Here is a 23,294-nt window from a genome sequence, read left to right on the forward strand (position 1 = left end):
GCCAAGTTCTGTCGTGCCTTCCGCTGGACATTCCAACTAGGATTACAGGATCAAAATCTGGAAAGCCACAGTTTGCTGGGGATGTTTTATAGTTACCCCAACAAAAGAGAGCAAAATATTGGCTGGAAGTTGCAGAAATGCTGGAAATGAGGGCCAACAACCACCAGGTTTTCAAGGCACAACATCTTTTTCCGCCATTCTGCTTGTAACATAATTCCTAAGAAAGCCATGGCTCTAGACAAAGACGCCTATGATCTACTCCACAGTGAGAGGCTGGTCGTACTTCCCCCAGCAAGGCACACTGTAGCCTATATTATGCTTTGTAGCTGAACCCTCCATTGTCACAGAGTCTGAAAGAACGCCCTGAATGACAGGTATTGATCAGCTATCTGGAGTGATGTCTGAGAATGCATTAGATGATTCACTTCTGAATCGTATTAATGTCATATGCCTTTGATTAATATCAAGAATTATTTTGTCTATATCAGGTTGAAAGACATACAAATGACTGTTTGTTCAATTTCCAGTGCAATATCCTGTCTAAAGACCTTAGCATGGGCTTTGCATGAAAAAGGTCTCAACTCCAAAATCAATCCTCATGTTTCTTAAGTCATCTAAGAAGTTTCAACAGGATATTTTACAAGAAATGCAAAGATTTTTTTAATTGAATTGAATATACTGCACGTATACTTGTAAGTTTACTTTAAGTGAACATAACATCTTACTTATAGTTTACTATCTATATACTATTTTTGCACTTTAACTATACTATTGTGTTCCTATATAGGTATACATTTTTTACACTTGAAATATACCTTTAACTTAATTTAACTCCATTTTAAAAACATTTTATTCTAGCTTCATGCATTCTTTTTTATCAACACTTGAATGTGGGTACATTTTATTAAAAAAGCAACATTTTAAACAAAAAGCTGAGAAAATCACATTTTTGTCAAAGACTACTGTACATCCAGATGAGATTCAGAACAATGATCAAAACATAGATGGAGTAGATCAAGTCCATCAAAACCCCAAAGCTTCCCAGTCGTAACCCTTCCAGGGTCGACATTTCATTCAGAATCGTTAGGCAGTTTTGAACTTATATGCCGTTTAATGTTTGATAATCACGTTGTTTTACATTCGCATTTTACAAACTTCTATCACTTGATTCTTCTTCTTCACCTGCGTTTTGATCTGGAGATTCTGTACTATTTCAGAAGATGTGTAATAGCGCCACCTACCATAACAGTGAAAACATGGATAGCTAGAAAATTCAGTCAATGGCTGGGAAAGAGTAAATGAAGTAAATTCCTATGTACACTACCAATGGACTGCACAAAAAATTCTGAATTTTAGGTATATTTCTGAGAAGTACATAAAGTACAGTATATTTCTGACTAGTACATAAAAAGTAGACTGAAAATATGCTTATTTTTAGTTTAGAAGAAGTTTACTAATAGCACACTTGAATAAACTTCTTTTTCGTAAGGGTATATGCAACACAGTACTAGTACTGGGGGACATGACAAAACCCCAAAATGAAAAGTTATGAAGCGTAGCTGTCATTGACATTATAATGGTGGGTTTTACCAGTTTACCCAACTGGATGCTGTGAATTTAGGATTTAAATGTTTTATTTTCTTGTTTTAGGCTTATACAGTCATTTTAGGCCAGTTCATTCTTGTAAACTCTATTTTTATTTGAAAACCGATACAATTGCTGACTAGTGCCTGCAATTGCATAATTACCAAAAAATTCTCAAGCAAATACTCTCCAAGGTTGCAATGATGATTGAATACATATTTATTGCCACTGTCCATTCTGCTTGTTTTGAGTCTCAAAGTCAGACATGAGAGAAGCTTCATCAAAACAGGAATTACGTCCTGTTGCAAAGTCAACCTTATTTTCAAAGCAAAACTTTTGATTCTAATTGGTACCCTTTTCTCTAAGTTAATATTAACTAGCCAAGCTTGACATAGGACTAAAAGCATTAAATGTGTTCAAAAGTGAAGCTCCACAGTAAATGGTGATATAAGAAAACAGTAGCTACAGAGAATCTGCCATTACAGAATAGAAACCAATTTCCAAGGTGTTGAAATATGATTCATCCTCTGTAAAAAGCAAGAGATGCTCCAGAGTACCATTTGACAACATAAAGATAAAGAGTCTAATTTTCCTTTGACTGCTGGGATAACGCTGCATTTGCCATCATGTCTCAAGCTTGAATTTGATTAAGTATGCAATTCTTTGAGATTGGTCAATAAGAAAATAGGTTACGATATGTTACTATTGATTAATTCTGTTGTTCCAACCAAATTTGGGTTATGAGACTCTTTCCAAGTGTCTTTGACTGGACAGTATGTGTGGCATCTGTGGAAGCCCAGAACTTCCTGTACTTTCCACATCGTCGGCTGGGACTTGCCAAGGCTCACTTCCTGAATGATTCTCCAATTAGAGTGGCAGATCCAGATTAGCTTTCAACTACACTGTAAATGTCAACCTTGCATGGGGTCATGCTGAGGTTCACAGGAAGTATGAGTCATTTAGCCCCAGCTTCTATCAGCAAGGGTTTCTTTTCAATCTTGTTTACAGTAGCCCTATAGCACATTCTAGACATGAAGATCATTTCACAGCAATGAAAATCTTATTTCAAAATAGTGACCCAGGCTTTAGTTACAAACAGCATGTTGAAAACAGTGTATCAAATCAATGTGACACTGACATTGAAGAACCTCTTCTGTTTGAGTCCTATATGGAATCAAATCAGCATATTAGAATGATTTCTGAAGGATCATGTGACACTGAAGACTGGAGTAATAGCTGCAAAAAAAAATCTGCTTCGCCATCACAGGAACAATTTAGCTGTTTAACTGTATTTTTGATCAAATAAGGTACTGTTGGCTCATTGGTCTAGGTAAAGGTATGATTCTGGTTGACTGAGTGTGAGAGGTCCTGGGTTCAAATCCTGAATGAACCCAGCTGTCAGCTTGTTCTGCTGTTCTGGAGGAGAGTGTTGATTTGCACTATGCTGCCATAACTGTGAACGCGTAATATGAGTTGAGGTCAAGGACTTATCATATTCCAGTGGCATTTTACAGAATGTTGCATGCACCATTGGACGGGTAGTGCGTCATTCAGAATTGAATGGGAGAATGCCTTTTCAATTTCTGAATTTGAATTGAGGTGCAAACAGGATGCAGAATTGTAATTTGAAGAAAACATAATTAAAAGGAATGTTCTTTCAAGAAAAAAAATTATTTGAATGTTGGCTTGAAAAAGCTGTTTCAAAAGTTTTGAAAAAGTTTATATGCCTTATGGACAGGCGGAACAATTGATACGAATAGTACACAGCCAGAGCAGAAATCAATCGGCAGAACAGAAGAGGAAAGAAAGAAAACTAGATTTATGGTTATGCATTGGTTAAGTGCTTGTGGAAGAGGTGCCTTCACCCATATTTTGAAAGTTGTAATGATCTCAGCAAATTATGCGAAGTGGAAGCATACCAAAAGAAGACATATTGGCTCTGTTCCAAGACCTAGTGAGCTCCCTAAGAGGGTGGGATATTAAGGCATCAAAAGCACACTTCTAATGCACAGGCTAATATGCTACCTTCTACGACTCCTTCTTTTGGCCTAATTCTAAGGTAGTATAGCATATATCCTTCACAGAAAAGGCAATCCCCTATTACATTGCAATGAACTCAATAAAACAAATCCAAGATGACGAATGAAGCAAAAAAAAAAGTGGATTGAAAATAAACTATTAATTTAATGTTCAAATATATTATATTAATTATTTTAAAAGCAAAATATTTCAAAATATTATTCAAAATGTACTTTAAAAAAAATGTATCTGATTTGTATTTTTATGCTTATTAGAGTATTGTGAGTATTGCAAAATGCTAATGCTAATCTCTGAAATCAATTGTGAGTCGAGAATCTTGTAAACTTCTTTTGAGACACTGTTTGTACACTAGCTATTTTGGTCTCTCTCTCTCTCTTTCTCTCTTAACCATGTCAGTCGTATCCGACTCTTGGTAATTCTATGACAATCTCTTGCCATACGCAAGAATCTGACCATGAATTTTCTTGGCAATGATTTTTTCCGGGGAAGGTTTCCAGGTCTTTCCCCAACCCTCCCATTACATGGCTGTTGACTCACACACACACATAGGCATTCACATCTACGGAAAATTTAGCGTCTCCAATTTACCTACAGTATACTGCATGTGTTTTTTGTGTGTGTTTTTTATTGTGGGGGAAACCGGAGCACCCAAAAAGGACTCCAGCCAGGAGTCAAACCAAGGACCCTCTTGCTGTGAAGCAACAGTGCTACCCACTAAGCCACTGTGCCGCCCAGCTGTTTGCATGAACCCAATTGAGCTCGTTCCGAAATACATTTGATTGGATTGAAAGGGGTGGTTTAGACAATAAATACAACAAAGCAACAGCAGTGATGCTGCTACAAACATTTGCATTGGAAATGCTAAATATAGCCAAAAAACAGACGTTCCTTGTGCTATCAGCAGGAATTCCCGGCTCAGTCATCTAAACGACAGCTTCCTCCGTTCCTCAGTAGGCCTTCGGTTGCCATGGCGACACCCATTACACACACCTGCCAATGTTTCAGGTTCCCTAGTGCCCAGACAGCTCTCTCTCTCTCTCTCTCTCTCTCTCTCTATCTCTCTCTAAGATGCATGCTTATTCACAGGCAATGACCCGAAAACTCCCCCCATGGTTTACTGTCGGGGTCTCCTTGACTTGGGAGCAGTGAAAGGGAAATGACATGTGTTAATAGCTTTGTGTTGAAAGTCTCAATCCGACAGCCACCAAAGAAAGCATCTCTTGTGGATAAGCCTGCGCTAGCAACTCATCTAACACACTCTTTTAGCCTGTCTCCGGCTTTCTGTGTTCCTCTGATTATGATCTGGATCAGTACCGCACGGCCATTTTCTCTCCACTAACATGAGGGGAGGGGCGACCAGCCATGTTGACTGTCTGAAATAAAAATTATATTGCTACATTTGAATTACAGTTACGGATAGCCAGAGAAAGATAGTGAAAGAGGCTTTGTTCACATTGCACATCAAATGTGTGGACCGTCTGTCCACACTGTCATACTCTGTTCAGTCTATATCCAATACATTTACATTGTCAAACAGCCATCGATGAGTTAAAGTTGGCAACAATATCAGATGTATACATGGGTTTTTATTTTCTCCTGATTAGGTTCAACTCATTACCCAGAAAAATATCCATCCAACGCTGCTTTGTTTGTTTTCTATCTAGGTATTTGTCATGACAAAAAGTCTCTAACTGTTTTTCCATCTTTTGTTTCTCCAAATCAGTGGTAAAGAATAATAGTCATTGACAGGGACGGGTCTAACCAGAAAATGAGCTTTGACAAACCTGCACGCAGTCTGATTTCCTGCTCTATTGAGCTCTAACAATACAAACCAGCGCACAAAGACAAACCCCTGCAAAGGTTCATGTCCTCTGTGTCGCCATGAACACCAATTAATCCTTAAAAGGGCCCATTCAACCCCCGTATGCTCTTGCTGAGGGTTCTAGGTAACCACATCGACTAGGCTGATTAAAAATTAAAGTATTAATATTATGTTATAATTTTGGTGAAGTCCCAAGTTTCAGGGAACATTAAAATGGAATATTTAATGTCACTCTCATACAATGAAAGTCAACCGAGTTTAAAAAAAAATGGACCCTGTTGACTTTTATTTTGTATACACAAAAAAACATTGAAAAGCCAAACAGGTCTGTAATGACATGAGGGCAAGAAAATGAAAACTTCTGCTATATTGTTTATAATGTAGTTTACAGTGCATATATATATATATATATATATATATATATATATATATATATATACTGTATATACATATGCAGCTTTCAATGGTCAGGTTTGGTTGCATTATATAAGTTACATGTAAGGTTTAAGAAAACATGGAGTAATATGAAAATGCACAGAACAGTCCCAAACAAGTCAAACTGAGAAAGAACTTATTGTAAAAGGGAGATTAGTTGATTACGCTTTTTTTATTTTAAAGAAGCATTGTTACAGTGTTATTACACTAATAAGTATTTTGCAATATTAACTAACTATGTACTTACTATAGGGTTAGGGTTTGGTTTAGGTTTAGTTACTTGTACTTATGCATGATTTACTGTTATTACTATAGTGACTACACATAACATCTAAATACGTCATGGTAGAATAGCGTTACCAAAATTTCTACACGTTTTTACTCATATTGCCCACTATCAACAAGCATTATAGTAAAATAAACATGTTCAGATAAAAAAAAAAAATACACAATAGGTTTCATAATTTCTCTTATTTTTCCTTGTTGCTGCCACACATTCCCAGTGCGCACAGCAACAGGTTGGGACAGAGAGAGACGGAGCCGTCAGAGCATTTGGCAAACGCACGCGCACATATTTCATTTCTGATTAGAATGATGATATCTTTTAATTTATTAAATGCTGCCTTTCACAACATAAAACAATTGCACCAGTTACACAGAATAAGAGGGAATTCCTCAAATTCTCAGAATCATTTGAAGCAAACATTTGTAAAGCCAAAAGAGCTGACCCGTAGCTAGTACCACCCAGCGCTGACTCAGATATACAGCTTCTGCCAATGCATCTGAATGGCTGCAATTAAGTAGATTATACAGCTCGTGCAGAGAATAGACGGAGTGGGTGGAGGGAAAGAAAGAGAACAAGAGAGAGAGACAGACATAGAAAACATCTGTCCAGAGGATGTATACAAAGAAACAGGACTGAATTGAAATGTGTAATATACGGTCTTCATATCTTAGTCATTATAAAAGTAAAGTCATTGAAAAATGTATAAATGCAAATATATTTTAAATATGTACACTGTTTTATAAAATGTTTTATCTAAAATAATAAAACCAAAAATGATTTAATATGACAAAATCAATATAATGACATCAGGTAAAAAAAAACAAAAAACATTTTAAAAGGTCTGATCAATGATTACAAAGGTTTCAGTTCTTTAAACATTAAAAAAATATTATATAAAAAAATATATATAGATAATCGGATCTGATATATGCAAGACTTTTTATTAATATTTTTCCTATAATCAAAACTAACACCTGTGGAAAACTCCAAACAAAGAGAAGAACCTGTTTCAGAGTCTATGTTGTTTTCCCCCTAAAAGTGCACTGTCAAATCCCTTCAAAACAAAACCATGCCACACTGAACACACCCCTTCAGTCGCTCTAGAACAAAAGAGAAGCTTCCTCCAGACCTCAGCCTAATGCTTTCAAACACAGACAACCACCATTAACACTTCTAAATGCAATAAAAGGAGGATTTAAACAAGCCTTGAGCATTTTCCTGAAAAAGAAATCGCTGTTAAAGCAGTTTTCTTGTTACCTTTTTGCTCTTCTTCTTGCGTAGCGCTTGCTTGCCGGTCCCTTTTTCCTTGGCGTCTTCGCTCATCTTGTACAAAAGATCCTTTCATTTAATCCAACATTGAGAGAGCAAAGAGAGAACTACAGAAGAGTCCATGAGAAGCAAGCCGCTCTAATACCTGGTGCCCTCTTGTTCTTGATTGTCAACACGCACTCAAACAACTCAGTCCAAACAGCACTTGAGCGGCTTGGATGTTTTGGTTGGTGCCAGTTCCTACACGCGCCACAGGTCACTGTGAGGGAGACGGGGGAGGAGAAACCACTGGAGCTTTTATTGAAGTGGGTAGAGAGATCCGTGGGCTGGTTCTTCTGACCCAGCTGCCCACTTCTCCCTGACCAACACAGTTGGGTATACTGATTCACTGGTGCTCCTCTCACAGAGTGAATGGTGCTGATGGAGACTCTCGCTCTTCCCTAGCAGCCAAACATCGAGAGGGAGGGAGAGAGAGAGAGAGAGAGGGGAGTGGAGAAAGAGGGCGGTGGAGAAGGAGCGCAAAAATGAAGCAATTGCCATGGAGAAACCCCCGTACAAATAAGAGGGGTGAACTGAACACAGGCTGGAAGAAATGGTTAATTAATAGTTGATTAACGCCTGCTGATAGAAATTGCACACCCGCTGTCTCTGAGCTTGGCCATTAGTGAAATGCCAGTATAAGAAGAGTTGACAGACAAAACCTAGCGGGATCAGGTTACTGGTCAGTAGTACATGATCTCCTTTATGTGGCAATGCTTCTCACAAAGAAGTAACAAAAGAGTGCAACAGTGACCATACACCTTTTCACCGGCCTTGGTAACGCAAGTCTCTTTCATTTTGTCGATATACAGTAAGTATCTCAAACGAATCCTCAATAAAGAGTTGTATGCCATGATTTAGCCTAATAAAAAAATCCCAGTACTATAAAAGATAGTAGGCGCGTTTCCATAACATATTTTCGCAAAACTTTTGCGATTTTTTCTAAATGTCGACAAAAATCTATTGCGAAATGAAAAATCATTCCAAAATCCATGGCAACGGACGTTGGTAGGTTTATGTACTATATCCCAGCCACTGCACTGGCCATTATTATTAATCGAAGGAGATGTATGTGTGTTTTCCAAGCATTAATGGTAAGGAACGACCCTTATTATACTTGTGAGCGACACATTTGAGGTGTTTCTGGGTGTTTCTCCCTCATATCTGCTTCGAGGTCTTGATTGTGGCATTTATTTGAGGTTTAGAATCCATTATTGCTGTAATTCTTTTTTCGTACATGAATTTAATAAAGAACTCCGTCTCGTATTCTGTCCAAACATACGCGTCAGTCATCTACGTCAGGTGACATGTAAATGCGCAAAAACTGTTTCCATTGCAGTTTTGTGAAATGTTTATTTTTCAAATTGCCTGAAAAACCTCCTCATGCGAGCGTAAAAACTTTTTTGCGATAAATGGGAGTTTTTGCGAAATTGACGCGTTTCCATTTCCATTTTAATTTGCGCAGTATGAAGGGTAATGGAAACGTGGCTAGTGATGCAATAATATTTCAATTTCAATAATTATTTTGACGTTTTGGTTGATAAACCAACATAAAATAAATTACAAATAAAAATCAAAAAATGTAGATCTTCAATTGTACAGTAAATGCTACATGTAAATGTAGGCATCACAACATTATAATGTACATTACGAAAAAAATTTATTTTGTATAAATTACATTTACACCTTTACATTTAGTGTAAATAATTTTATAATAAATATCAGTTAAATATTGATAATAAAATATTAATAAAAGTTTTGAAATTAAATCCTCAGATTTAAATTCTATACTTTAAAACACATGAATTTGAAATGTGAAAAAATAAATATTAAATATGAGGTATAAATTTTATTCTACAGATGCAGTGTTAATAAATGATCAGTATAATTAAAGACTAACCAGATGTAAAAATAGTAAAAAATTCGACTAATTACAACAAATTAAACAACTAATATTGGCTGATAAGCAGTGTTATCAGTAGCATAATTGAGATACTATTAGAGTTTTTATTAATATTTTCAGTTCGTTTTTATTTTTAGATTTAGAAGGTATAATTTTGTTGTGTTTTTGTCTTTTGTCTTTTTTTTAATCTACTATATAGTTTTTATTACTAGTTTATTTAGTTTTATTACCTACAAATGTTGTTAGATGAAGTTTTATTTGGAGTAACAAAAGTGTTTTTTTTTTAAATTGTTTTATCTTTAGTTAACTATAATAACCCTGCCGATAACCGATATATTGAGCATAATGTAAAACTATTGACTGACAGCCATTGATTATTGATTAAGTCATCATGATCAATTAAGAGCTCATTTATTTTAGAATAAAGTATATTACACACAAAAGTTTTTGACACAATTACCAGCAAATTCTCTGATTCTCTCTTCAGGACAATGGGTAGTGTAGTTCAACAAAGGAAATTAGGCAATTATCGATTGCACGAATCCGTGCAAAAATCACATTGACTTGTGGCTTCTAGAAGCATCTATTATTGCCTAACAACCTCCGAGCTCAAGGTAAAAATAGATTCCTCAATAGAAACAATGATAGTGATTTTTACTGTCAGCCTCCATACTGTTGTGCTCTATTACACCAGCAGTGAATGAAGGAAGGGAACGCTTAGCTGGAGTGTCTGTGCAACGCCTCTGGCCAGAGAACAATAAACTGCACAGCTTACTCAACCTCCAGAGAGGAACCAGCATGGAAGCTGCTAAGCATCATGTGATCCAATTTTCCAGTTGCACAGCATGTGATAAGAAGTTAAAAGGATGGAGATGTAGAGAAAGTATAATGTGGGCTGTTTATATTGCACAACATTTTGCTTAGACATCACTTAGGCTGTCAAAATGCTGGTGCGATTACAAAAACAGTCACCATTTGAATAATGCTGAACAATTACCTACTCATCGCTGTCTCTCCTCTGAGTGCAGCACCATTTACTATTCAAGAACACCACAAATGTGATCTGAACCTATAACAATGGATTCATTCTTTATGAGTGAGTTTGTAACGGAGAGCTACAGCAACTGTCTTCTCTTTCTGGTTTGTGGTCCCCATCTCCATGAATATTAACCATTTCAGAGTGCTGAGTGTTTATGTAGCTGTATGTCCATTATGATTTAAAATGAAAACACATATCAAAGAAAAGCCTCTCTAGTCTGTCCTCTGCTGGAAATGTAATGGTATGACATAAACAATACCACCCTGTCTATATAGAGATCACAGATATGTAGAGATCCTTATGTTAAAATCAAATTTATGTCTTCATTACATTTGGCACTATGATATTGAATTAAAAAACCTATGTCTGTCATTGATTGCTTGATATGTATGTACAATATTCCATCATATAAAGAAAAGGAAAGCTTTACTCTTCAGGCCTTAAAGGGGTCCTATTATGCCCTTTTACAAAGTATTGATTTTGTTTTTGGGGTTATTTTTCAAATATTTGACATTATTACAGTTCCTCTCTCCCAAGTTGGGTTGACAGCGTAGTTTTCGATGAAGCCCCTCATTCCGAAATACAAAATGTGCTGAAATTGGTTAGCTGGCCCATTTTGTAGTGACTGGCAGCGCTTAGTGTGTGTTCGGGAAATGTGGCGGCCCTTCATAACCGCAAGCTCTCTTCAGATGTAAATTTTAAAGATGGCGTAAATCTCAAACCATTTCGAGCCCGATTCAGACCCTGACAACTCTAATGATCATGCAGAACGGATTTCAAGCACAGACCTTTCAAGCACGGATTTCACAGGACGTTTCAGAGTCGTATGTTTAGATACGATGTTATCCACCATTGAATCACATTTGATTACAAAAGCAAGAGCTTACAAAAGCTAAAGTAAACAATACATCAATATTGTAATGTTAGTTATCAGCCGAGCGGAGGCAAAGCTCTGCCCTTCGTTTACATCATAGCTATAGCAATTACATAAAGCTTATAATTGGAACTGTTAATAGAAAACACAACTACAAATAATAACAAGTTGTGATCCATAAACAACAGATTGTCCAGACAAAATGGAAATGGCTACGTCTTACAAGAGAAGCTTTTGTGAGTATAGCCTGCATTGTACTCTCTTCTGGAAGCTGTTCTCCGTAAAATGTGCAGCGCACAGACAAACGTTGAGGTTATAATGTTCAGGAACAGTGTTAAAAAGAAATTTCTACCTCTCTAAGTTCGGCATTCTTATGACACACATTTTCTGGATTGTAAAAAACAGCGACAACAACTCTTCCTCTTCTCTAAAGCAGCCCAAAAGGGTCTCACCCCCTTTGTTGCGTGTTCCCGAGGGCGGGGTTTATGTAAATTTTTGGGTTTGTGATGTCACAGACTCAGGAAGAAGCTTGGTGTAGTCCCTACCAGCCGTTTGTTGTAGTCATTAAAAAATGATTTCTGTAAAATAAAATATCTCCCTTTGCATTGAACTTTGAGCGTCGTAACTTTGCAGACACTAACTAAAGTTAGAAAAGTGAAATCGTAATCAAGGACCCCTTTAAAGTTGTCATGAAACGGAAGTTGCGATTGTCTTTTCTTCCCTATTGTATATCCGAGTGAAACGGCTTCTTGAACATGAACAAAAGTTGGGCAGGATTTTATTTTGTCCATTGGGAATAGATTGGATGGTTGTGGTTTGCTATTGGTGGCTCTCATCCACCAAACCTAAGAAGTCTCAGTAACAAACGAAATTACTCCACTAGTAGTGCAGTTTCTCTCCCTTAATTCAATCTGGCAACAGAAGCACAGCGTCACACTTAACAAAAGGTGACAAAACTGAGACTTACTGAACCCAACCTCCTCTTTCACTGTTCCTACAAGACACAAGTTTCCATTATGTGCATATTGTGATAAAATGATTGTTGCAAGCATAATAAACAGGTAATTAGAGATAAGTTATTATATACTAAAAGGAATGTTCAAGGTTTAATATAGGTTACACATGCACTATTGACAGTATGTGACATGCTAACAATTACAACAAACAATAATTTCAATTTGTTGGGACAGAGCATGGCACAATTATTAATATTAGAGATGTTTTAATGTATCAGTTTTTTGGATATTTAGTTGTGCATGGTCTTTTTTATTTTTACATTTAGATCACCTTTGGAATCATCTAACACTCTTTTCATTTTGAAAAAATAATAATAATTTAATACACTGTTAAATGTAACAGAAAATCTCTAAATGAATATAAATTTTTTCACACTGTACATTACAACGATGTGATGCTTAAATTCACTTGCACATAAAAAGGCTAATTTTAGTTTATTTAGGCAAAAATAGCATAGAATTTTAATATGGGCCATTATCGGTTATGACAGAATTAGTATCGGTACCGGCAAGAATTGAGGAAGTGAGACTACATGGTATATAAATGTTTTGTTATGTCACCGAAAAAAGTGTTTCAACTGGTAAAATCTTAAAACTGTTTTTATTCAACTCAAAAAATATAATTTGACTAGATAATGTTATTCAAACATGTAATTTTTCATTTAAGTTAATCTGAATGCCCATAGATAAAAGTTGTATACTTTAGAGGTCAAATAGGAAATTTAGTACAAACTGTTAATAGCATTGTAGAAAAAAAAATTCTGCTTTAAAATCTCAGAAACACTTGCACTATAGACTTCTAATGTAAATGCATTAGTGTAAACAAACAAACAAATGAAAATAATTTTCTGCCGTAATCAACAGAATGTCAAAGATGTGCACAAAGCTTGAATCCAGAACATTCCAAGTCACTCACACATGACGTGCTCTTGCATTCAAGCTAGACAGAGCACAACGGAATGCATCCAACAAAATGCAGGGAACTTGAAGTGTTCAGAGCTAATGCAAGTAAGCAGAGGTGTAAAATACTTGAGTAATTTTACTTGATTACTGTACTTAAGTATTATTTTGGGGGATTTTTACTTTACTTGAGTACAATTAAAAATCAATACTTTTACTTTTACTTAATTACATTTTTTAAGAAAAAAAAGTACTTTTTACTCCTTACAATTTTATTTATAGTCAAAAAGTACTTATTTTTTGGAGATCACTTCATTCTATTTTCCCTTGCTATTACCAAACCAATTGAATTGCGCTCATGCCCAGTTTAATTTAAATGTCATTTATTCTGCCAATGAGATTCGTTTTCACATTCCATGAAATTGGTCAGACATGTTCATTGGTCCTTTGGAAGTGACTTCATGTCGCATAAGAGAGCCTAAGTCCCTCCCCTTCCGGTCGACCATAGTGCGAGACGAGAGATGTAGTTCATTGAGCGATTTTCACATAAAACTAAATGTTACTTTTCTGTTTTATGACAAACTGCGACTTTCTTGACTTTCATAATTATCTTTTAATTTGACAAACATCATATGTGTAATTCAGGGCACAGTTCAGACGGAATAAAAAGATAAGTTGTCTCTCGCCATTGACTACCAAACATATTTTTTTCGAAATAAGGTCCCATGAGCCGGAAGCGGAGGGGAGGGACTTAGGCTCTCAATGCACAGCACCTTGACCTGGAAATTAGAGAAATTATAACAGTCAATCAGTGGAAGAAAATGGAGGAAGAACGTGATTCAGCTACGAACCTGTGGCCGTACCGTAGCGAATTCTTTTCTTTTAGTGGTAAAAGTATGTTTAGTGGATTGTTTAAAGCATGTTGCATACTGGCATTAGATAGTAGTCTTATAGTTTGATAATTAAATACAATTAAATACAAACGTTTCTAAAGCAGGATAAAACCTTGTATGTGGTTCATTCACTTCATGTTTTTAGAGATTAAAAGCTTAAACAAAAATCTCTAGTTTTCATTCTTGCTTTTACTTTTACTCTTTTAATACTCAAGTACAATTTTAATGTGGTACTTTTTTACTTTTATTCAAGTACGATTCTGGCCAGTTACTTTTTCTTTTAATGGAGTAAAATTTTCCCTCGGTACTTGTACTTTCACTTGAGTAACATTTGAGTACTTTTTACACCTCTGCAAGTAAGTTAACCAAACTCAATTTTTTAAAAGATATTTAGTATTCGTATTCTGGCTGCTTATATAGGCCTACTTAAATTATAGTATATATCTCCCAGCAAATAAGTTACAATTCACCTTTTTTGGACTTCATTTGTTGTAGTATAATTGTGTTTGTATACTTCACATCTCTTTGAACCTAGTTGCACTGAAATAATATGAAACTGCTTTCTAGTGAACAGCGTTTTTTGTCCTGATGCAATCCTCTTGTGAAATCACCTGCCAGATCAGTGACACGGTTTATTAAAACTAGCAAATCATTGAAAGCAGCTCTCGAACAAATTACTGAAGCAGCTCTTTTGCTAAGAGATATCAGATTTTTCCAGTTATTACAGTTTTTCTGCGTACAGTGTGAAAGTACTTGACTGACCATGCAAACAAACACAGCAAAACACTTGAGCACACAAACAATTGACAGGACAGTATTAAGGCTTTGTTCACACTTAATTCAAAGTCTTTAGTCCTGTCACTTCACTATAATTTTATAAGCAATGAAACCTGATTTATTTGTTCAGACAGTGTACAGTAGTTAATATTTGGCAATGTATATTTACATCTGTTATCACATTAACAAGTCAACATGATGCCAAGAGAAATATTAAAGTAGTGTGGAGAGAGAAGAGAGAGGTGACTGAGAGGAATTCATAAGGCTCGTGGTTTAACATAACAGCAATGCCTCTTACTGCACTTTGTATGACGTTTCAGTCATTACTCAGAATGATACAATTTGTTTGGTAATAATAATCAGATCGGACCACTCAGATTAAAACACATTTCCAAAGATCCAATTTGAATCATATTTTAATCATAAACTACACACTGATGTGGTTTAAGCCGGGTTCACACTGTACGATTTTGCCCACGATTTGGCCATCTGAGACAAATTTTGAGAATCCTCCTAAAAGATTCCTCTGATCCTATAGGCCAAAATCTGAAGTCTTTGATCGCTAGTTTGACATGTTTGTCAACAGCCGATTAATGACCACTGCGAACAAATTTGACCTCCTACAAAATTCTGGCAGTGTCAGAAGTTTTGAGGCACAGGCATCAATGGTCCAATCAAAAACCAATAGGAGTGCAGAACCCAATGGTACAATTAGTGAGACAACAAAAAAACACCACTTTCCACACACACCTTTTTTTTCTTTTTTTTTTGCCTAAGGCCGAATCACAGCCATGCTGATATAAAGCCATATCGCACGGCTACTCGTGTTATATTGTTTATATATATATATATATATACACATTTTTCATTCTAAAATTACCATTTTTAGATGAACTAACCCTTTAAAGTCCCTGTGAACTGGAAGTTGCAAACGACTTTTCTCCAGTGTTGTGACTCCAACAGAATATTGAATAGAGGGCAGGGTTTTTCTTTAGCGCTCCTCCTCTCCATCCCTCGCTCATTGCAGACCAACGGTTTGAGGAGAGTGGTTAAGCGTTTTCAACCCAAGTGTCAAACTGACGTCATCAGAGTAGGAACGCCATTCCAGACCGGAAGTAACTTTTCAGATTTTGATTAAAGATTACCACGACAAAAAAAAAAATTTCTGTGTATTAACTTGCACGGATTAATTGTTCACCACAAGACTAGTAATATGCGCTAACAAAGTAAATAGGGTCAATTTTGATTTCATGACGACTTTAAGCTAAAAAGAATGATTAAGAGCTTTAAGGTCCCAGTGAAACGAAGGTTGCAACCGACTTTACTTCAGTGTTGTGACGTATTTCAAAGTGAAATGGAATATTGAAAAGAGGGCGGGTTTTACTTTAGCGCACCTCCTCTCCATCCCTCGCTCATAGCAGACTGACGGTTGGAGGGGAGTGTCGTCAAACTGACGTCATCAGAGTAGGAACGCCATTCCAGAGCGGAAGCAAATGTTCAGATTTTGATTAAGATTGCCACGAGAAACAAATGTTTTTCTGTGTATTAACTTGCACGGATTTATTGTTCACCACAAGACTAGTAATGTGCGCTAACAAAGTAAATAGCGTGAATGTTGATTTTGTGACTAATTTAAGATGGATGTGGATAGTAGGTCTTTGAAGAACTTGATGAGAAATGTCTGAGTTCATACTGAGAACTCAAAAATTGGTAAATCAAAGCGTTTGAGACATTGTTGAGATCTCTGTTGAAACTCTAGAGGAGAAACACCTGGAAAAATCATGCAGAAATTAAGATTTAGAAGGGATTACATGTGTGATTTGTCTTTCCGAGTGATCGGTGTTGATTGTTGAGCACACACCTCTCATCATGTTGGAAAACCTTGAACTAGAGCAACATTATGAGCAGGCTGAGAGCTCAAAGGTTTACCCAACATCTAATGCCGAGTTCACACTGCACGATTTTCAAAGTAGTCGGGTCACTGTTCTTTTCACACTGCACGACTATCTGGGGTAACATTGAGTTGCTGGTGTGTTCACACTGCACGATGGATCGGCGACAGGAGGTTTCACACTGCATGACTTTACAAAAGTCATCGACAACTTCTGGCTGGTCCGCAAACTACGTTTCACAACCAAACACACGCGAGAAGTGATAAGGAAATAACGCAAGATCACGCGTGTGTGAGACCGGAGTTCTCGCGCGATACTGAAATTGTTATTAAAAAATGATAGCCTGCAAGAAGAGATTTGTGATCCAAATTGTCTGTGCGCTGATTTGCAGCGAAAAAGAGAAGAAAAAAACTGATTATGGAGGAAATGGTTGGGGTGACGAGGGGAGCAAGGATTGTGTGTTCTGCAAAGAGAGTAGGGGGGTAAATAAATCATTTTGCAATGTGCTGCTGTTGCTGCTGGTCAAGCAAATGTTTGTGTTTTGTTTCTGTTTGAAAAAATTGTAAATATATCTATTAAAATACTGATATTCTGGTCAATAACTCCTCCCCGAATATCCCGCTGTCCTGTATCTGGCTCCATCGCCAATGTAGTTTTCAGTCAGAACACATTCACACAACAGGATTTTGAATCGCCGACAGGTCCAGATATTTAGCATGCCAAATATCTCACGGGCGTTGGCGATTCTCTCAGACCGTGTCTTTGATAATTCACACTGCGTGATTGTCACTCGCGTGAACGAGCACCTATTTGCCGATTTCTATGTGGAATATCCAGAGGTGAACGTCAGGCTTCTTGGTCTTACTTAAGAAAAACTAAAAACTCCCCTAAAAAGATCCCAGGTAGATTTGAGCTGAGATCAAGAAACATTACAACAAGCAACAGGTCTTAGATGGATTCATCAAGTGACAAGCAAAGCCGTTAATTGCGTCATTTGTTTTGACAAGGTAATTGCATGACAACATGCCCTAATACTTTGATTGAAAAGCTACTGATAAGCAAAAATACAAGTTCATCTGCATGACTAAACATGTTTCCACTATCTGTCTTTGGCAGTTCACTATCTCCCACAGTCCTCTGGGAACACAGAGACTTTTTTTTATCACAGCTATCAGAAATCTTTGATCTGTTTAATTACACACTCCACACCTTCTCACTACAAATATCTGAGCTTAGGCTTAACATCAATCATTAGTGTAAACATACTGTAGGTAGAAACATTACCTGTAGTAAGCAGTTTAGTCCACAGGTGGCAGCATTAGTGGATTATGTTATTGTGTGAATTGAAAGTTACGTCACATTCCAGAACAATACAAATATGAAAGTAAAACGAAATAACTGAATAAAAAATAGCATGGGCACGCATTAAAACTAGCCAAGACTTGCAGGTTGGAAGACAAGTTGATTCAAACTGAGAATTTACCAAATTGACTGACTAAATTAAAATGAAACTGACCAAACTGTCTCACTAATAGTAAATCTTTGACATTTGCAGTGACCTAGACAGTATTTAAAAGTGTCATAGTTTTGGATGTACAGCTAACATTTTCTTAACTAATAAGAATGTTGTTTCAGAAAGTTGAGAACATTCAAAAGTAACGATGGCATAATGTTTGCAAAATTATCAAATGGAATGTTTCCTTAATGTTCGTATAAACAAGATAATTTATTAAAAAGAATATGTTTTGAACGTTCAAAGAACATTCACAAATAATATTTTCATTACTTAATTAGAATGTTAGCAAGATATTTTAGAACACTTTTGGGTAAAAGTTGGGTACATTCCAATTAAAAATATTTATATGTATTAATTTATATATATTTTTTAAATACTTAAATATTTGAAGTCTACGACCCACTTAGTTTTTCATAATCATATCAATATTTAACTTTTTAATTAAAGGACTAACGTTTGTTTACGCAGCGGTAGAAACTGGTATGGGGAATTGTGAAATTTTGGTAATATAACCCTACCTTGAAGGTTAGCCTTGTAGACAGTTATGGTTTGAAACAGAGCCATAGTGTTTGTATAAGCAAGGTGTGTAATACAGAAAGAATCAACAGTATGTTAAACAGCCACAGGGAGTTTGGCAGGAGCGTCAGTTCCCATGCTTCGAAAATGACTTGAATTTTGTTGTATTATTAATACCTGGCATTTGTATTAAGCAAGAAATTCGACAACATTAAACAACAACAGGACTGCAGAATGTATCTGAAGCCGCTAAAATCTAAGCAGGATATCAGAAAATGACATGACGCATCATATATAATCATATCAGACTAAATGGGGGGAGAATTTGATTCCACTGGCTGGCGCTGAGGAGAATCATATGTCATACAAATTGCCCATCTTCACATTACCCCATTTACGTGCATTCATCAATTTAACATTGACTTATTACAGCGCTGCATTATTTTTAGGCTTTTATCTCATGACTAGCCAAATTTATACATTACAGTATAGTGAAAGATACTGTGGTTTAATAAAATCTGCATAAAGAAATATTGCACTTTTGGTATTAAACAGAAGCAGAAGTTGTTATAGTTGTTTGTGTCATATCAGGGTAAAACGGCTTCTCATTCAAGGAAAAATGTAGGACGGGACTTGATTTAGTCAGTTTGGAATTGGTTGGATGGTTGTGGTTTGCTATTGGTCAAGATCATGTGAGCGACAGATTGTCCCGCCCTCACACCAGTATACACATTATAGAAAAGAAGAGATGTCGCTGCAAGAGGGAGGGGATGTTGTTTTGGTTAAAAATTACAAGAACGCATGGATTTAAAATAAATACAGCAATCTTCCATAAAAAATAAGAATTGCCCATTTTGATTTCATGGTGACTATAATTTAGCTAGTTCTGGTTTTCCAAGCATTTCATTTTCACTTTTTTTGTTGATTTTGCTGTCAGTCACAGTAGATACATTTCTGTGCGTGTGTGTGTGTGTGTGTGTGTGTGTGTGTGTGTGTGTGTGTGCGCATGTGTAGAGAAATGTCTGATGAATATCTTGCATTGCACTGATTATTGTTGTTGTGCATTGAAGGAAGTGAGGATTGAGTTCTCATGCTTGTGTTGTTCAGACAAAGTCCCTTTTCAAGTCATGCAAGCACAGCTGCTAACAACTTAAAATGGGGGAGGAATGAAAACATATCAGTGATATGTTTTACATTCATCCCATTTCAAATCAGGAATAAAATCAGACAAAAACAGTATTGTAAATTGTAGTCACGCTATCAAACTGTATTTTTCAGACAGGTCCTGTGAGTTAGCATTCAAGAGTAAACAAACAGGTCATGCTTATTTAACTGTAAAGCTGGACTTCCAATCATCGACAAAAAATAAACATTTAAAATAAATTCTACTTTGCGCTGTAAAGCAGAACAACAGCCATCATATAATTTTCTTTCATTTTATGAAATGAGCCGTCTCCTATCTTTTGTCTCTTACTGTAAAGTGTTCTGGGTGATACAGTAACATTATTTCATAATCTCTAAGATTTACTCAAATAGTCTGTGTGCTACAATTTAAGAAATTAGATTAGATAGATAGATAGATAGATAGATAGAGATAGATAGAGATAGATAGAGAGAGATAGAGAGAGATAGATAGAGAGAGAGAGAGAGAGAGAGAGAGAGAGAGAGAGAGAGAGAGAGAGAGAGAGAGAGAGAGAGAGAGAGAGATAGATAGATAGATAGATAGATAGATAGATAGATAGATAGATAGATAGATAGATAGATAGATAGATAGATAGATAGATAGATAGATAGATAGATAGATTTCTGAAGGATCATGTGACTCTGAAGACTGGAGTAATGATGCTGAAAATTCAGCTTCGTCATCACAAGAATACATTTAATTTTAAAATATATTAAAATAGAAAACAGTTATTTTAAACTGTAATAATATTTCACAAAAACATTTTTATGGTATCTTTGATCAAATGAATACAGCATTGGAGAGCTTTTGACAGGTAGTGTAAATAATTGTGGAAAAAAATAATGGCTTTATTGTCGACCAGCACTCTTTCACTGTACAATAGACTATTCTGAAAGAAGAAGAAATGTGACACCATGTTTGAGTTTCAACAATGATGTTGTGATACTGAGGTCCTCGGTTCAGGCTTAACACGTGACCTCATGATGTACAGTAACCTCTGACATCAGCGGTGACAGCAAGTAATTGAGCATTTATAATGTTGTTGATGATGTCACTGTGGTAAGTGGTGATGTAACTGTGTACACTGCCTATGATGGGGGGGGGGGGGGGGGGGGGGGGGGGGGGCATCTGTTATCCATAAAAGTGTCCTTAGAAAAACACACACACATTGGGTTATTATGTTTTATGGGGACTTTCCATAAACATAATAATTTGTATACTGTAAAAACTATATATTATATCCCCTAACCATAATCCCACCCCCAAACATATCCATCACAGCAAACAGAACTTAGTATGATTTATAAGCCGTTTACCTCACGGGGAACAAAAAAAATGTCCCCACAAGGACAAGGATTACATAACGTAGAGTTTAACAGAACCACACATACACACACACACGATACAGTAATCCTGTCTGAGATATGGTAAGGCCACACATACTCCACAGGGCTTTTTTAATTTTGAGAAGGATCAAGCAGATTATTAAAAGCAAAGCAAACAATCACCTGACCTCACTGGAGGTGTGTCTGGTTAGTAATGTGCCTTCTAGCCATGAACTCATATGACCGTACATGTAGGCTCAACTCCAGGACGCACCTCTGTCCCCTGAGGTCACACCAACCACAGACGCTTCATCCCTTTGGCTTTCACTATCAACAATCTAATCTGCTTATTATGGCCACACCTCTGAGGCCTGGCCGGCTCACACTCAAGCATGAAGATTTATGGGAAAGCAGATTAGACACGACAACTGGAAAGTTATATTGCACACACTTTTCAACACTTCAAAGCGTCTGGCCATTTTTGCCAAGTTTCTTTCTAGGCTAACTTTGCGTCTGTCACACATGACTGTCTACCGGAAACAAAGCATAATCATTTTCCATCATTAGGCGACTTTAAAGGGATAGTTTACCCTAAAATTAAAATAATGTCATTTATGACTCACCCTCATGCTGTTCCAAACCAGTATGACTTTTGTTCAACTTCAGAACACAAATGAAGATCTTTTTTATGAAATCTGAGAGCTTCCCTTCATTGACCGTCCACACAACTACCACTTTTTGACGCTTCAAAAAGTTCATAAAGAGATTGTAAAACTAGTCCATATGAATTGAGCGGTTTAGTCCAAATTTTCAGAGACACGATGGCTTTATATGATGAACAGAATTTAGGCTTTTATTCACATATAAACATTGATCAGCAAACATAAACAGAAGCTCATCTGAACCTGCTTGACACACAAGAACACCTCTTGCTGAAGCTCAAACGTGCTCTTTATGAACTTTTTGAAGCGTCAAAGTGGTAGTTGCGTAGCTGTCAGTTGAGGGAAAGAAATCTCTCAGATTTCCTCCAAAAAATCTTCATTTGTGTTCCGAAGATGAACGAAACTCTTACATGTTTGGAACGACATGAGGGTGAGTAAATCATGACAGAATTTTCATTTTTGGGGGAACTATCCCTTTAATGAAGACATAAATTAAGAACATAATAGTTAGTGCTGAAGTATTACTGATAACACAAAAACACTTCAACACTATGGAAGGTTGTTTCCTACGGAAGCGTATTGCATTCACTTGAGGAAAAAAATTCTCTGTTTTTCTGAATTAATGAGTTAATTATCTCAGAATTACGAGATAATTTTTCATGAAAAAAAAGTTTTTGCTCTGTTTTTCTGAATTAACGAGTTAATTATCTCAGAATTACGAGATAATTTTTCATGAATAAAAAGTTTTTGCTCTGTTTTTCTGAATTAATGACTTAATTATCTCAAAATTATGAGATAATTTTTTCTTTAAATAAAAATATTTGCTGTTTTTCTGAATTAATGACTTAATTATCTCAGAATTATGAGATAATTTTTCATTTAAAAAAAATTGCTCTGTTTTTCTGAATTAATGACTTAATTATCTCAGAATTCTGAGATAATTAACTCAATAATTCAGAAAAACAGAGTAAAAACTTTTATTCATGAAAAATTATCTTGTAATTCTGAGATAATTAACTCGTTAATTCAGAAAAACAGAATAAAAATAAAATAATTATGAAAAATTATCTCATAATTCTGAGATAATTAAGTCATTAATTCAGAAAAACAGAGCAAAAACTTTTTATTCATGAAAAATTATCTCGTAATTCTGAGATAATTAACTCGTTAATTCAGAAAAACAGAATAAAATTTTTTTTTATGAAAAATGATCTAGTAATTCTGAGATAATTAACTCGTTAATTCAGAAAAACAGAGTAGATTTTTTTTTCTCAAGTGAATGCAATACGCTTCCGTAGTTTCCACCACACAATAAAAAATAAA

At 36.0% G+C, this 23,294-nt stretch overlaps 1 protein-coding gene across 5 annotated transcripts in view; it reads right to left on the reverse strand.

Moving 5' to 3' along the window:
• ank3b (ankyrin 3b) overlaps positions 1-23,294 on the reverse strand; it is a gene marked incomplete at its 3' end in the record, with an annotated part of 169,839 nt that overhangs the window by 132,457 nt on the left and 14,088 nt on the right. The window contains exon 1 of one of the 5 annotated variants that reach the window (XM_082151441.1): positions 7,425-8,441. The exons of 2 other annotated variants lie outside the window; for them this stretch is intronic. In XM_082151441.1, coding sequence (XP_082007567.1) covers positions 7,425-7,490 — 66 coding nt within the window. In that variant the 5' untranslated portion in view covers positions 7,491-8,441. Of the gene's footprint in view, positions 1-7,424; positions 8,442-23,294 lie in introns of those variants that run through there. 2 more of the 5 variants (XM_082151463.1, XM_082151458.1) reach the window with 2 other exon arrangements.

Source organism: Leuciscus leuciscus (genome assembly GCF_965113295.1).
Source record: "Leuciscus leuciscus genome assembly, chromosome: 21".
NCBI lineage: Eukaryota > Metazoa > Chordata > Actinopteri > Cypriniformes > Leuciscidae > Leuciscus > Leuciscus leuciscus.